The sequence below is a fragment of the Hippoglossus hippoglossus genome, chromosome 9, assembly GCF_009819705.1.
Source record: "Hippoglossus hippoglossus isolate fHipHip1 chromosome 9, fHipHip1.pri, whole genome shotgun sequence".
In the NCBI taxonomy this organism is placed as follows: domain Eukaryota; kingdom Metazoa; phylum Chordata; class Actinopteri; order Pleuronectiformes; family Pleuronectidae; genus Hippoglossus; species Hippoglossus hippoglossus.
The window spans coordinates 12,454,493-12,471,024 of NC_047159.1; the positions used below are offsets into that span (position 1 = coordinate 12,454,493).

General features: G+C 39.9%; 2 protein-coding genes across 4 annotated transcripts in view; one reads left to right on the plus strand and one right to left on the minus strand.

The window, feature by feature from the left end:
- The first annotated feature begins 25 nt into the window (after nt 1-25).
- LOC117768238 (guanine nucleotide-binding protein subunit alpha-14-like) lies at nt 26-9,796 on the plus strand. The gene is made up of 8 exons (XM_034596447.1): nt 26-456; nt 5,775-5,959; nt 6,102-6,256; nt 7,736-7,864; nt 7,957-8,086; nt 8,192-8,345; nt 8,972-9,169; nt 9,204-9,796. Exons 1-7 carry the CDS (start codon nt 336-338, stop codon nt 9,160-9,162), a joined length of 1,065 nt encoding a protein of 354 aa, XP_034452338.1. The 5' UTR covers nt 26-335; the 3' UTR covers nt 9,163-9,169; nt 9,204-9,796.
- A 506-nt stretch (nt 9,797-10,302) lies between these two features.
- Nucleotides 10,303-16,532, minus strand: part of vps13a (vacuolar protein sorting 13 homolog A) — a 36,318-nt gene continuing 30,088 nt past the window's right edge. For 2 of the 3 annotated variants that reach the window (XM_034596436.1, XM_034596438.1), the window contains 8 exons: nt 16,238-16,401; nt 15,988-16,033; nt 15,692-15,815; nt 15,311-15,425; nt 12,346-12,431; nt 12,001-12,124; nt 11,685-11,759; nt 10,303-11,584 (listed from right to left, as the gene is read on the minus strand). In XM_034596436.1, coding sequence (XP_034452327.1) covers nt 11,534-11,584; nt 11,685-11,759; nt 12,001-12,124; nt 12,346-12,431; nt 15,311-15,425; nt 15,692-15,815; nt 15,988-16,033; nt 16,238-16,401 — 785 coding nt within the window. In that variant the 3' untranslated portion in view covers nt 10,303-11,533. Of the gene's footprint in view, nt 11,585-11,684; nt 11,760-12,000; nt 12,125-12,345; nt 12,432-12,742; nt 13,065-15,310; nt 15,426-15,691; nt 15,816-15,987; nt 16,034-16,237; nt 16,402-16,532 lie in introns of those variants that run through there. The other variant, XM_034596437.1, reaches the window with a different exon arrangement.

A 16,532-nucleotide genomic window follows, 5' to 3' on the forward strand; every position in this document is an offset into this window, starting at 1 on the left:
TGCCACGCCCTAACGAGTCGCCTGAATAAAGTTCAACAAGTGACCTCCAGCTTCAGACCAACCGCAGCTCTGGTTCCGAAAAAGTTGTTCTCTTCTACAAGGATTCAACCACTGACTAGTCATTTAAAACCTTAAAGTCACCTCCTCGTCCTCTTCTTCACTCAACTCATCCTTTCATTGGGATTCGAGTGGGAAAAAGAAGGAATTAATTTCAGAGATGATCTGCATCCTCTTCCTCGTCCTTTGTGAGGTGTGAGAGGGAAGAAGCCGCCTGTTTTCATTGTGACAGCAGAGGATCATTGGAGAGCAGACAGGTCAGTTTCTGGGGGGAAGTGATGGCTGGATGTTGTGCGTCGGCGGACGATAAGGAGAACCAGAGGATCAACGAGGAGATCGAGAAGCAGCTGCGCAGAGACAAGAAGGACTCGCGCCGGGAGCTGAAGCTGCTGCTGTTAGGTGAGCACCAGTCACATCACCAAGAGTCAGTCTCACACAAAACATATCCAAAAGGAAGTAAGGGACACTGGAGAAAATGGGGATTTGGTCTTAATGAATGAAACTTGGTGCGTAAAGATTGTGCCATAATAGGATCTTTGGTTTTGAAAGATCGTTTTTATGTCACAATCTTTACGCACCAAGAGTTTCATCCCAAAGTAAGTGAGTGACACCGGTGAAAATGAGGACGTGGTCTTGGGGATGAAACTTTTAGTGCGAAAAATTATCTTTCAATTATCTTTTATGTTGATACTTGGGTTTACACCGTGTAGTGGCAGTGACTGAATGTAATGCTGCTCCAAAAATAGCTTTCAATTTGCTATGACTGCTTCCTGACCACACCTGGACACACATCATGGCAGGTGGAGCAGCACCCAGCAGCATGGCGATTTCCTGTATTTTATTATAGGGAACGGAATGGCTACAATACTCATACATGTCATGAATAGTGAGGACGCACAAGTTTCATATCTAACTGTTCTTGACGTTTCCTTCCTCCTCATCCCTCGTGTCTTGTCTCCGGCTGTGGTGCACTGGCACTGGCTTCTTCCCACAAACATTCAGAGTGTGCGCGCTGCTGCGCTCCACGGCCATGCCATCAATTTTACGCACTGAACATTTCATCCTTGAGCAAGTTGTCTGCGGGCGTTTTCTCGTCCCCTGTTGTCATAGACTCCAACCTAATGTGAGTTTTGCCAGGACCACGAAAACTACTATGAAAAGCAAATCAGGAAAACTATAATAGTATTGATAGACAGGGTCATTAATCCTATTGGGTCATTGTATTTGTCCTTGTCCTGTGTCATGGTGTTTGGTCTTTTTTAAATGTGAAGATTCTGATGATATAGAAACTCTGCTCAGTTCCTTGAGCTCACTGACCTCCAGCAGGGTCAGGCGTTATATAATATATATATATATAAAGTGCTCTATATAGAATACATAGGAACATTGACCATGGGTTCCTTCTTGTATCAAACATCTTTGACCAGTGGCGGCGGAAGAATAAACATTTTACTTCAGTAACAGTACAAAAAAATTTTAGTCAAGTAAAAGTACCACATTAAGTTTTCTACCTAAGTAAAAGTAAGTCAATACTTGCTTTTTAATTCACTTAAAGTATTTGAAGTCAAAGTACTAGCTGAGTGTAGCCTATTATCTAATGCAAAGGTCTACTACATCATTGTGGCTGAGTCCCGGCCTCTTCTGAATCCATGTCAGGTGTTTCTTCACCAAAGGTTTTAATGTTACCTGCCTGCTCTGTTTGGATTACTGAACCAATTCCCCTCTCTTCATTGATTACTTTTTAAAACGAATGTAGCTTTGGGAACAACGAGCGGAGCACTTGAAAGAGGAAACAGAGTTTTTGCCACATGGCATCAAGAGAGCGTCTATCAGAGCTTGGTGCCACACCCATTTAAATGCAGGCGTTTGGGAGCACTTCATAGAAATGAGTCACTGTCGAGGCCTCGGTCAGACAGAAGTAGCTGCTGCACGCACCTCATGCAAACATCATGCAAAACCATCCCTGGGCAGGACGAGAGCCGTAGCTTTTCCTCCACCACTCTCCCAGAGGGTGATTTTTCTGGTTGCTGCCCATAAATGCTAAAGCAACATTTACTTTAAATCCAATTTAATTTGTTCTGATAATTAATTTTCCTGCTGACTGTAAAGTAGATGGCCAACACATTGTATAGACAGGATCTGAAAAGGTGCCAGAAATGAATATAGATCATGAAGTGGATTCTGGTAAAGTGTGATGAAATAAAGCAGGAGTAGCAGGTCACCAGAAAAAAAAGATGACTGTGTTCAAAACTCACTCACAAAGAATTAAAAAGTGTAACTTCCAAAAAATGATGAGCCTCCGCGATTAGCAATAGTTCTGTCCACATAACACAGTGAGTATCTTGAATCTTACCCTCTAGTTACATGTAAGATAAGCAAGTCATTTTTTGAGCGTTCATTTATGAGTCAGAGTAACTCAGAGCTCTCAGTGGATTTCATTATAATGGTCACAGTCAGACCCCCAGAGAGGAAGAGCGGCAGTTCAGTGGTTCAGTGGTTTTAGGACAACACGGACATGTCAGCACTGATCTGGACCATCAGGTTTCCAAAGTGTGAGCTGGGCCTCAGTGACTGGAAGTGAAGAAATATTACATTACTCACAGATCATAGCTTAAATACGTGTGATGCGGTTAAAGATGTAGTTCAGAGATACAGTAGTTTGGAGGGATTTTGTTTTTCTCTAATTAAGTAAGGAAACTATGGGGGGGCACTTTTTCCCTGTTGAGTCTGCGGAGAGAACCACAGTCTCAGACTTGAAAGAAACCTGAGCTGTAGATGGTACATTATACAAATATTAGTCATTTGCTCAGCTGCAGTTTGACTGAACGTCATGGACAATATGGAAAAACAAGCACTTTCTGAGCATTTTTACAGAATATCAACCATGTAGTCATCTGCATTTTCATATATGTAGTTATCAGCATTAAGTATGAATACAATTAGACTCAGGCAAGCACCAAACACACGGAGAGAACTGAAATACATATTTTCATTCATGCTAAGGGACAGAAAATGTTAATTATTGGTTTTAGTAATTGAAGAAGACATAACGATGCCATATTGAATGGCTGCTATTTAGAAAAAGAGATTAATTTCCTGTTTATGTTTTGAAGAAAGAAATAATCTGAAACTGCTGAGAAACTGGCAGTATTCAAAAATAAAATGTAAGTTTATTTATAGTTTATTATTTTGAAACCACCTGATGCTTCTGCTGGAACTTGTATGACATGTATGAAATATTTGTGAAACTGTCACAGAATAACATTGTCTGCCAACGTAGATCACGGTAAACAGCTACACTGATATATACGTACAGTGTAAATTATAATAATAATAATAATACAATTTATTCATGAAAATAATTTGTGTGTAAAAATGTGAGTGTGTAGTTCTTATCTCAGAGATAAAAACTCTGCATTCATTCAAGCAGCCGACATCACGTCATGTCGCTGAGTCATCCGTGTGTGTGTGTGTGTGTATTGAATGTGAATGGGGATGAATGGGGTATGTGTGGTGACATCTGTGGTCAGTACTGAACACACCTAGCAAAACAGTAAAACACCACATTGTTTGACTTAGACACACACACACACACACACACACACACACACACACACACACACACACACACTCAGATGTGCACAAAGACACAAATGTAGGCAAATAAACATTCTGTGGTTATGATATTATATTTATATGTACCCACCTGGGACAAATTCTGTCATATAATATGAAGCATACAGTAATCTATAGGGTGGTTCACTGACAGAGCTATTAAGTTATCAGTCAATTACTTTGAAGATTAAGATTAACACTGAGTTTATTGGAAGCCAACTCTCTCTGAACAAGCAAAACATAGCAGACATGCATGATCACCCCCCCCCCCCCCCCACCCCCACCCCACCCCCCCACCCCATCTCCAAGAAACTTGACTTGTAAACAAGGTGCATTCAAATGCAGACGATTTGTCTAAGACTTGTTTACGAAGATGTAAAGACTCTTGAACTTCATGAAGTCATGCAAAGCATCCAGGAAACCAGAAAACTGGTGCCACTGCTCATGGCAGACAAGTCGTCATGACATTAACAAACATGACGACTTCCAATATTCAGGACTGTTAAAAAACTCACATTTGTTAAACAAAAAGATTCAGTGTCATCTAATCTGAATGAGAAAATTAGGAGCTTATGCTGTAAGAGACTCTGAGACTCTGTGTGTGTGTGTGGGTTTGTAAACCTGCTTTCAGACACGCACTTAACATGTTGTAGATCCTCGGTTTCTCAGGAGGAAGTGTGTGAATGCAAATGTCAGAGTGAGAGGCTCTGCAGTTTATGCTTGACTTTATCTGCCTGACCTCCATGTATAAAATCCAGGAGAATTTGATGTAAGAACACAGCATGGGATCCCCCGCTGGATTCACGGGTCATGTCTGATAATGGCTTTAGAGAGAGAGAGAGCTGATTATAAAACAGTTGTAGAACATGTGGATCAGTGCATTTGGAATCAATGCATTTGGAATCGATAGTATTGAAATGTAAAGATTGTACAGAGTGTTGTATCTTCAATTTCACAATTCAGTCATGGTGTTCCACAAGGGTCAATCCTGGGTCCTTTGTTATTCTCAATTTATATGCTGCCCTTAGGTCATATCTTCAGTAAACATAAAGTAACATATCATTGTTACGCTAATGACACAGTTATATATTCCGTTATTATTATTATTATTATTATTATTATAAGCTTGTATCGAAAAATCTCTCTCTCTCTCTCTCTCTCTCTCTCTCTCTCTCTCTCTACAGAGCCCTAACACATTTGCTCAGCACTTTAATCCACTCTCAGCATTATGCTATTTTGTGTTAAGACCACTTTCCCTAAAAGCTCCAGCTGAAGCTGAAACCCTAGTTATAAACCTGTTATAGTGTCAGTTACTGTGGTTGTGGATGTGGTGGTCACTCCCAGCTCACTTAAAGTGAAGCACTGGTTTATTTCCACATAGCCAAGGAGGTGCTTCATATCTACAATACACCCAATTTATTTTTAACACCTTCAGTAATCTATTACCTATTAACTCCTTTTATTCTCAACTTCTGGAATCAAATGTTTTCATCTCAGTTTGATTTAAGTCAAAGTTCACCTGGAGAGGACGTCTCTCACCTGCAGCACCCACACGTTCACAGACGTCCTTTTGGCAGTCAAATATACATTCAAATCATTCAGTTTGCCTGTTTATCTAACGAATCAATGGTTGTTACAGGTTGTTTAGTATTTACTCCAGCTTGACTCCGAGCAACGAGTTTCACAGAGACAGACAGAGGACTTTTGTAGTGAAGCTGTCAGATCACAGCGTATGTTGAAGAGTGCTGGAATACGAATACATTTATTCAAGTACTGCACAATCTACACTTTTCGCCACAACTTTGAGGTACTTGTACCGGAATATTGACATTGCAGCAGAATTAAGCTACATCTTTACCCTGATACAGTTCTTCAATATAGATTGCATTTGTAAATTATATATAAAAAATCAATACATTAAAAATTGAATCTCTTGTACTTCTCAGCAGTAAATGAATTATCTCTGTCTTGAACTGAATAATAGCTGGTTTCACTTTTTATGCTCGTCTGTCTGTCCCATTCTTGTGAACACGATATGTTATGATAAAAGTGCTCATATGTAAAAAGAGGTTATTGGATTTAACGGTTGCTGTGTCCACCAGGTACTGGAGAGAGTGGAAAGAGCACCTTCATCAAACAGATGAGGATTATACACGGAGGAGGATTCACAGCTGAGGACAAGAAGAACTACATCAAACTGGTCTACCAGAACATCTACACGTCCATGCAGACGATGATCCGAGCCATGGAGACACTCCATATATCCTTCGCTGATCCCCAGAACAAGGTAGGCTAACTCAAAAGCCCTGGTTTACTTTGGTTAATATTTGTCTTTCCTTTATATTTGATCCTTTGTCAAATTGGAAGTTGGGGAAATCCATTGTATATTTGTCTTATTTGTCTCTGTGTCCGTCTGTGTGTGTTTACAGGGCCCTGCAAACGCCATCCTGGAGTTGGAGGTGGATAAGGTGGAGGATTTGGGTGAAAGCATGGCGACGGCCATCAAGCGCCTGTGGACCGATAAAGGAATACAGGATTGCTACGACCGCCGCAGAGAGTACCAGCTGTCAGACTCCACCAAATAGTGAGAGTTACACATTCAGTTAGTTATCTGATAACATCCACACACTGATCCTGCTCTCTCCTGCTCTGCCACATGGTCATCACAGATTTGATAGAAACTAGACAAATCAACAGGGACACACATACTGTGTAATGCAAAGCAATGCACAGAACAAGGCCTACAAATATTAAAGACAGTCTCAATTAACAGGATATGCTTCAAGTACAAAGTGTGAACACAAGAAAGAAGTAATGCACAATAAATATATGCATTCAAAAATAAAAATGCAGCAAAAAGATTAGAAAAATGCATGGATTCAAACATGAAGCACGGTGAGACAGCCAGTGTGAACAAAAGGGTTTTGAGTTGAGACTATAAGAAGAGTATTGCATAGTGTTGGGCCACAACTTTAAAAGCACGATCACTTCAGGTACGTGGGACGATCAGTAACCCAGTCACCTGAGTGAACTACTGTTTGGATGGAGCTGGTCAGCGGTGCATTCAGGGGCCAGACCACCTGACTGGACCCAGAACAGAGAGCCACATGCAGGAATAAGGAAAGAAACTCAAAAGTTCCAATCCACAGTCTTAATGCAGACAGAGGTCGTACACGTGGAGGCAGTCAGCGATGAAAACACTGCAGGGAGTCCACAGGCAGAAATCACTAAATCTAAACACGAGTTAAACAAGGCAGCGAAGCTTAGAGAGCACAAACAAAAACAGGCACTGTGAGGAACGACTGCTGAAGGATCGACATGCGGCACAGAGACAACCTACAGGAAGTGAGTGTGAGGGCAGGTGCTCTGAGTGCTGTGGCAGGAAGTGAAGCTGGAGTTCATGAACAGAGTTAGTGACAAACAAAATAAAATGAAAGTGAAAGTTCAGTCCGGACGGGTCGTCACAGTAACATTGAAGACACTTAAAGACAACTTCAATATATTTACTGCAAAGTTAAAATTTAAGACTATATATATATTTATATATATATTTATTTATATAAGGGGATTGGCCACTTTGCATTTCTCGCTGTTACCCTGATTATAGGGTTTCAATGCCTCCTGTTGTAAATACAAAGAGAAACTGTGAATGATAGTGGAATATCAATTATAAATGATCAATTATCAATTAGAAATTATTAAGGACCTGTTTTTGTTTTTTACACTGAAAATAACAACAACTTTTTAGTTGCTATTTTTGGATATACAGTTTAAACTGAAATACGTCATATTTGTTCTCTGTTGTAGTGAAGGACTTTCTCTTTCACTTCCCTTCTATGTCTCTAATGATTTCACATGTGAAAGCAGAACTTATTAACTCATAGACCTCAGCTAACTACTTCATGTGTTTGTTATAAATGAAGTCATGTTGCTCATATTCTGTTAAATTCTGTGAGTTAGAATATCTTCTGTCCAAATAGCCACAAAATCCATAATATTCAGTTTCTTTTTTTTTCACTTCTTTTATTTTTCCCGCTGCTTATTTTCTGCGCATGTTTTCCAGCTATCTCACCGACCTGGATCGAATTTCTCAGCCGACCTATATGCCTGACCTTCAGGACATCCTCAGAGTCCGAGTGCCGACCACAGGTATCATAGAATACCCGTTTGACATGGAGAATGTCATTTTCAGGTAAGACCCAACATAAAAACGTTGTCTGTAACAGCTCAATTGTTTTACATTGGAACTGATGTGACGTGGTTCTGTGGCTGTTGTTGTGGTAGGATGGTGGATGTGGGGGGTCAGAGGTCAGAGCGGAGGAAGTGGATCCACTGCTTTGAGAACGTCACCTCCATCATCTTCCTGGTGGCGCTCAGCGAGTACGACCAGGTCCTGGTGGAGTGTGACAACGAGGTGAGAGTTCAGTTCGGCAGCAGGTCGATCGTGCACCAGACTTCTGATCCTTTCAAATGTGTCGTCACTACCTGCCTCTTTATGCTCTGAAATGTTTTCTGTCAGAACCGTATGGAGGAGAGCAAGGCCCTGTTCAAAACCATCATCACCTACCCGTGGTTCCAGCGCTCCTCCATCATACTTTTCCTGAACAAGACTGACATCCTGAAGGAGAAGATCATTCACTCTAACTTATGCACTTACTTCCCTGAATTCACAGGTTCGTCAGACTGTGTGTAAAATCATCTTGAAGTGTTAGAATTTTGTTAAGTGCAAAATGATCTCTTTGGTTTCAGACACATTGATATCTAACTAAGGGTTGTGTGACACCCCTGATTCAAATGCCTTAGTGTGGGCATTTCTTAAATAATGAAGAACCCTACATACGTATGTTATCGCCACAAAAAGCAGAGGCCAGAGGTATCGTGCACAGACCCAGTGATAAACTTGTGGTATATGTGGTACATCAAGTGTAAATGGTGACATATAAAATGTTGAAAAACAGACCAGACACAAGGAGAAACAACGATACGCTGTAGCCGGTGGGTGATTTGTAGGTGCATGAGGGAGGATCACAGTCAGATTCACCATCAGCAGCACTGGGAGAAATCCTACTGTTGTCCATTAAAACATCCATAAAGATGTTACCGTCTGGAGACGCACTCTCCAGTAATATTCCCACTGAGTACTAATATTTGCCCGCAGGCAGTATTGGTTTCTCATTATAGTTTTAAATATCTAAAGAACAGGCCGGATCGTTTTCCTTTTCTTTATCTAATTATACAAATCATTTATATGTAGAATTTTCTGACGCCACAGTGAAATAACGTCGACCCTGAATTGCAGGACCTCAGAAGGATCCTGGAGCAGCTCAGGAATTCATCCTGAAGATGTACCAAGAACAAAACCCGGACAAGGACAAGACTCTGTACCCTCACTTCACCTGCGCCACAGACACAGAAAACATCCGCTTCGTCTTCGTCGCCGTCAAAGACACCATCCTCAGACACAACCTGAAGGAGTTCAACCTGGTGTAAAGAGGAGGAGGAGGAGGAGGAGGAGGAGGAGAGCAGCAGAGGAGACGAAGGGCTTCAGGAGGACAGAGACATGACGAGAGGCTGAATAAGAGAAAATTACATAAAACAAAAAGATCATCTATTTAGGATGAAATATTTTCATTCATTTTCATTTTAAGATTTTATTTTCATGTCCAAATCCAGCCAAAGAGAATATGAACATGTTGTAACAGATATATCCAACCTTTACTGTATATCTGCTGTGATATGTTTCCTGAAGAAGTGAGAATGTGAAAATTAGTGGAAAGTTACATCATGACTTGTTACTTCTTAGATTTAATTTCTGTGTAGAGAAAGTGTGTTTTAATTGATATATAGTGAGAGCGTTAGTACAGTTCAGCCTTGATTTAAAGCAACACTATGCAGGTTTTTCGCCTCATAATAGCAGCTTCAAAATAAGTTTGATGGTTCACTGACTTTCTCCCCCAGAAGAGGGAGAATGGTGACACTCACTCCCACTCCTCATCCTAAATGTCTGTTCTTGCTCTATGTGGCATGAGCGAGCGGGTCCGATCTCCTGTGAGACTGATTGTCGCAGCTTAAACGGTCAGAATCAGGCCCAACAAGTTCAAGAGTAATGAAATGTTTATAAGTTAAAAAATAATTAAAAGTCTTTAAAAAATATGCCTTAATCTCTAATAATCAGCGAGGAAACTTTTGAGAGTTTGAATCATGGGTAATAACAACTGTTCTGTTGTGTTTCCACTCAGCTCCAGTCGACAGATTGATATGTTTGTTTTTTTCTCTTCACGAGAACACTTTTGGACATTGAGCCCAACAGAATGAATCACGTGTGGCTGCAGGGGGCGCTCTTGCTCAGTAAAAAGTGACATAGTGCTGCTTTAATATTGTGTAGAAATATTTTTTTCCTTAGGCCCCTGTGTCTGTTCTTTGGCTTATTTACTCAAGAAAGTCACTGAGCTGATCTTGTTTTAAATGTAAATAATCGGAGTTGTGCTTTGAAAAAACTGTTTTGTCTCAGGAGAGATAGAAATTATATTTATGTAGCGTAATTTAAAACAAGCAATTATATTTATGTAATAAAGCGTGCAACTTACATGTTTGAGATTTTCAGGGTACATGAAATAAAAGATAGAGAGCTTTGAAGTTCAAAACACATACTTTATTAATTTTTTGGACAAAAGCAAGAAAAAGGGATAAGTCACTGCAGTGAACATTTTGATCCTCTGAAACATAAATAACAAAATTATTGGCAAGAGAAATATTTAGTCGTATTAAACTGCGATGCACCCGAAACCAAAAGCAAACCTTTAAAATATATGTCAGCGTAAACAGCAGCTGATCACAACTAGCATCCATTTCTTTTTAAATCCTCCACATAGTTGACATCGCATACGTGTGGTATAAAAACATAAAAGTCGTAAAATTACAATTTGCAATGCCATAAAACAGACTATTGTGTTAGGATGTTTATATACAGATAGAATATTATACGAGAATCAATACACAGCAGCTTCATACATGTGAGTATAAAAATAGCATGCGTCTCTAAATCACACACGGAAGAGTCTTTATCTTGAAGAAATGTATAAAAAAGGAGGAACAATATTGAGAAATAAAAAGAAAACAGATTTCCATGATGCACATTTTGAATGAATAAAATTTAAATTAGCTTCCCTTTTGAATAATCCAGTGAAATGAACAGTGCATATTAAATGTGCTACAACAATTATAGATTATTTGGCCTTACTATCATTTGAGCTGTTTTCTAACGCTTGTCATCGGGCCCGGATCTAGAAGTATGCAGGGGGAAATTTCCAATTGCCCACCTGATCTGAGCGGTCTAGATCCGGGCCTGCTCATTATAGCAGTGTCACATTTCCACAGTGAAATACAACTTGAAATATGTTCAGTGAAAGCAGATGAAATAAGTAACTTAGTGAGGATTTGAGTTTGGCAAGAAGGGCTATGGAGAACTGGAAATCCAAATGTCACCAGCAGACTGAACCAGGTAAACTCAAGACTCAAGCAGTAGTTTTAATAAAATAATTAATTAGATATCCCTAGATGTGTGCGCAAATGAACAAGTGCAAGTAGAGCATGGACCGCGCATCTGTGGTGAATGAATGCTGTTCATTTGCAGCACTACCGTTGGCATGCACAAACCAACTACTCCCTCAGTCTCTCAAGCCCAACACACACCAACAGTCAACATACAACGTGGTTTGTGCGTTTTTTTAGCACTGCTCACACATGGAGGTAAACAAAACGAGCATGCAGTTAAGAACCAAGGCACTGACACACACAGACTGAGTCCGTATATACGTTTTCTTTCTTTTCATTTTCATTGTTTCGCTCCCCTCTCAATGATTTAGTATTTGGGTAAACTGTCTCGTGCGTCCTCCAGTTTGGTTAGAACCCACTGAAATAAAAAAAAGAATCAAAGTTACGTTATAAGGAAAACTGGGATGCATCTTAAAGACGTAAATAGGAGCATGTTAGAGTCAAAATCCTGAACTCACCGTGGCTATCTCAGGAGTTCTGAAGTTTATGATCTTCCCAAACTCTTTGGCATGGAAGACGGATTTTACTCTCTCCTGCAGAACAGAAAACAAGGAACCATCTGTTGAATTACTGTTAATAATCTGTGGTATTAAAGAGTTTACTGTGACCTTTGACCTCTGAAATCTAATCAGTTCATCTCTGACATTTGTACCACATTTGAAGACGGACAACCCGGAAAACATGATATGTCCACCACCTGGCTGTCGCTGGCGCAGAGGCATGACAAAACTCCTCAGGGTAAAAAGCTTCTGATTTGGATTTAACTTTTTATACCTTGGCCTCAATGCGTAGTCGTCGGTCCTCAACAATCGTCGGGTCCTTGGTGAACTCTTCAAACAGATACTGCCATTCACAGGTCAGTTGACCGAATGTGCCTTTGGTCACAAAGAATATTCCCCTGCAGCAAAAATCACAAAGTTAAAATGGGATAAAAGATTAAGTGTAAGCTATTCAACACCATCCAGTGGGGTTAAATGCACAGGACTCCCATCACTGGTATGGATGCTGATTTAACAACTTTTAATAAAGCGCAAAGACATGATAAAATGTCCATTTTAGCAATAACCTTTCAACAATAAAACAGTAAAATGTTCTCTTCAGATGATGAATAAACCTCACCTCTTGGTGATCATGAGGAGATCACAATCATTGACCTTGGCATGAGCAAAGTATCGGTACTTGGCAAAACGTCCATTCTCAATTTTCTGAAAGAAGACAGAAAGAGGATAAACAAAAAACATGAGGAAAGACTACAACCCAGAAAGAAACTCAAATATGTCTATACCAAGTTGTACGCTTCAACGTTCTTACTGGAAATAAGCGTAAGCTACTCATGATCCTCCGTGTAAAACGTAACTCGAATGGAAGTGAAAAATGTTGAGGGGTGGTGAGGAAAGATGGCATGAAACAAATGGAAGTTGGAGGTTTAAAAACTTTTTATTAAGAACAAAAATGCAATGAAATGAAATGAAACAAATATTTTAAAAAGAAAACAGACACTTGAAAAAAAAAGAATAATAATGAGGAAATAATGGACGACAAACAAACAATGACAAGGTTTCTTTTGTTGGAAATGATAGGGGAAAAAATCTAAGGTAATGACAGAGAAAAAATAAAGAAAACACAAAAATAAAGAAAACTACAAATATAAATGAAACACACTTTTTAAACTACTCAAAGGCCTTTCTCTAGTTTAAATGTACAAAAGTCGGTGCTGCAGAAAACAAACTGCAGCACCGACTACACACTACAGCTGTCACTACTAGCTTCTAGTCTATTTCCTCATCACTCTCATCCTCTGAGCCACTTCTACTCCATTCAGTGTAGACCAATCTCATCTGTGGACACGACAAGAGAGAAGAGGCAGGGTCAGAGCAGAGAGAGACGCAGCCTGTTTCTACGAGGACACGACTGGACTGTAAGGATCATCTCCACCGTCTCTCTGGCCCTGTTCAGATTGTTTCTAACGTTCGTCCTGAGAGACACGATCACAAGTGCAATTTGTGTCCGCAAACACCAAATTAGGTTGTTTTCAGCCAGTCTTGAGTTTACAGTGTGTGTGTGTGTGTGTGTGTGTGTGTGTGTGTGTGTGTGTGTGTGTGTGTGTGTGTGTGTGTGTGTGTGTGTGTGTGTGTGTGTGTGTAAAGAATAAAAATACATTTGATTCCTAGCTGTAGCAGGTAAGAGGACGTCAGCTGAATAGTGACCGGATCACTGAGGACGGATGTTAATACTGTTCATTCTTTTATTTTCCCCAAAGTTACCACAACTTACTGCTTCAAATCTCCTCACGCACGGTTTAGGTTTACAAGACATCTGTTAATAATAATTAACTGTGACACATCTGATCTCAACTTGCTCCATTGAACAATGTTTTAAAAGCTCTTGGAGACACTCATACGCTTTGTAAAAATGTAAATGGGCCTATAAATGGGATGAAGCTTCACACGCTAATGTAGTGGTTAAATAATAAAATGTAAAGCGCTGCAGGAACTAAAATAATGAACTTTTATGCTACACTGTGTCAATTGAAGACACTGAGACCAAAGTGAGAGCATGTTTGTCCTTGTATCTCTTAGAGAATATTCTGCTATAGTTCTGTTATTTTTCCTTTATCTTGTTGGATTAAGCACAGTTATGTTCGCTTTGCTTTCAGGAGTTTCCTACACGTAGAATAAAGGCGATTATTTTCAGCCACAATGTATTTGTAGAAGATTTCAAACAACAGCTACAACAGGAACACAAAACTAGGCACAAACTGGGGCTTTCACTGGGATTTGTAGTGGATCTGTTGTTATTTAGCGGGAGAAAAACAATGAGTTACTAACACATTGAAAGAGACACACACGGTCTGAAGCTGTTGATACAGATGAGTGACAAATAAGAGAGTAAAAGAAAAAAAAGAAAATGAGGAGAAACATGACAAATGAAGTGAATCAGTTTTTGCAGAATCTCTCTGGTAGAGATTTCTTACAAAGGAGCAATGAAGCTGTTGCAAACTTTACGTTATGTAAATTAATTGTCTGGTTATTTACACCATGTTGTGCTGAGTAAAAGAGACCAAACAGGAAGTAAATATTGTTGTAATGTGTAAATAAAAAAACTGCCAGGATAGCTCATCTCCTAATGGCTGTAGGACTTAAATTTGTCACATATCCGTAAATTTAAGGCAGAATCCTACACACAGTCCCAACTACTGTCTAAATACTAAAGCTCTGACCTGAGACTCGAATGCAGACACTTCAACCCACTCCATCCAGCATAACTGTTAGACAACGTCAGCACAACAAAGTGACCCACAGCTTAAAGCTTGTCGTTTAAATGAAGCAGCATCAAAACTCTTCACTAAAATCTACAGGGAGATTCATGGAACTGGCTTTGAAACACACTCAGGTTAAAGTGCTAATCAACAACATGATATTAATTCTTCCCTCTAAAACCTTGGGGACAACACTTTCATCCAGATGAAGCTCAATACGCAAAAAAATCAACGATCAACAGAGGAAGACAGTGAGGTGGCACAGCACAGTAGATGTGCTGCAGTTAAATACACAACATGTTTCTTCCTTTGAATGAGTGAAAACACAAAGTAACTCAGAAAACTTTGCTTTGGAACTGACTGAGTTATCACATTTCTCTCTACTTTCGCTTACTCGCTTTAGTTGCAAATGTGTAATTTCACTTTCGTATAATGCAAACACCCACAGGAGTGTATTTATCACAGAAAAGTGAGCTGACTGGCTCTCTAGTGATGTTAACAGGACGATTAAATCTCTTAAGCAAGTACAACACTTAAGGATAATTAAAATAAAGCAGGCCGAAGGGAGGATGGTTTAAAAGAAATACAAAATTAAAAGCTGAACACAGAACTCCAGCAGCAAACATGAGCATGGTCCCATATGGGTTGGTGTCCTTGTTGTCACAGAAATAATAAATACATAATAAATAATGATAAATTCAGTTGCAATGCAGCAAGTCCTGAATCGAAATCTTTCTCATCTCAGTTAAAATACAAACTAATGACCGAGTCTTGTTGCCTGAGTCCGACTATGGAGAGCTGGTGATGAAGAGATTTCCGTCTTACCTGGAGCATCTGACTGCCGATGCCTTCCCTCTCCTTATATGGGCGTATGACACCATCTTCGTGGATGAAGCGAGGTGGACGCAGAGACTGAATGTCTTGTGAAGTCTCTGCCGCCCTAAAAACACGACAAGATGCAGAGATGTCACAAAGATCCTCATGCGTGCACTCAGAAGACAGGGATGCCTACATACATAGACACAGGTTGACTACAGCACACCAGCATCCAAATTAAACACAGTACATGCAAACACACATATAAAGTTTCTTCACCATGTCCCTAAATGCATGTTCTAAATTCTTCTAAACATATCAACCCACACACACACACACACACACACACACACGTGGGAGTACACACTGCACACACAGAAACAACCATACCTCTTGATCCCTTGAAACGTGCTGCTGGCCATGTCGATAATGCCTCCTGTGGGTCTGGCTACTGCACCGACCAGACCTTTCCCAACACCTTTAAAGAAGCCAGCTGCACCCTCCTTCTGAGCTCCTGCACATCCACATCATCATCATCATCATCATCATCATCATCATCATCATCACACTCATGGAAATTAATATGGATACTAGTAGTCGTAAAGCATTTATCTAATCTTCTATAATATTTTATAGCATGTGATTTCTTTATTTTACGATATTCATTTGGTCAAAGGTCAACATACCTTTAATTGGTTTGGTAACGATCCCTGTGATCCCACTCACAAACCCCTGAAATGAAGAAAATATACTTTACCAAATAGTTTCAAATCACTTATTATGGCAAAATCCTCCGTGGTCAGTTTCAGGCTAAATTACAGGATCGCTAATATAAATAATTATAATTTCACAATTTCAGCAGCCAGGGTCAAAGGTGGGTCTTTTTTGTTGATATGCAATTTTTTTTTTTACAAACAATAAAAACATTGTACATACAGACACCAGTCCTTTTCCACCCCGGGTCAGCCCTTCTCTCAGGCCACTGGGTTGTTTGTTCATAGCTTCTCGTCTCTTCTGCTGGTAGTCCTCATCCATCGTTATGGCGGCGACGCCCTTTGCCATGGCACCTGTTATCCTGGAGGCCGCTCCTGCTATACCCCCTGCACGGCAGATATGAATGGGTACGAGTTACTATACTGTATGAAATGGCAAGTTGTTTTTTTGCTGGAGAACTGTCACTATGTCTCACTTTATTCCATTTGACTTTGTACTGTATATAAGAATAGATTAT

Bases quoted from the DNA above. Each gene is read 5' to 3' on its own strand.
- LOC117768238 (XM_034596447.1), top strand. From the start codon at position 336: ATGGCTGGATGTTGTGCGTCGGCGGACGATAAGGAGAACCAGAGGATC. The intron at 6,257-7,735 runs GTGAGAGTTACA...CATGTTTTCCAG, and splicing joins CTGTCAGACTCCACCAAATA to CTATCTCACCGACCTGGATC. The intron at 7,865-7,956 runs GTAAGACCCAAC...TTGTTGTGGTAG, and splicing joins ATGGAGAATGTCATTTTCAG to GATGGTGGATGTGGGGGGTC.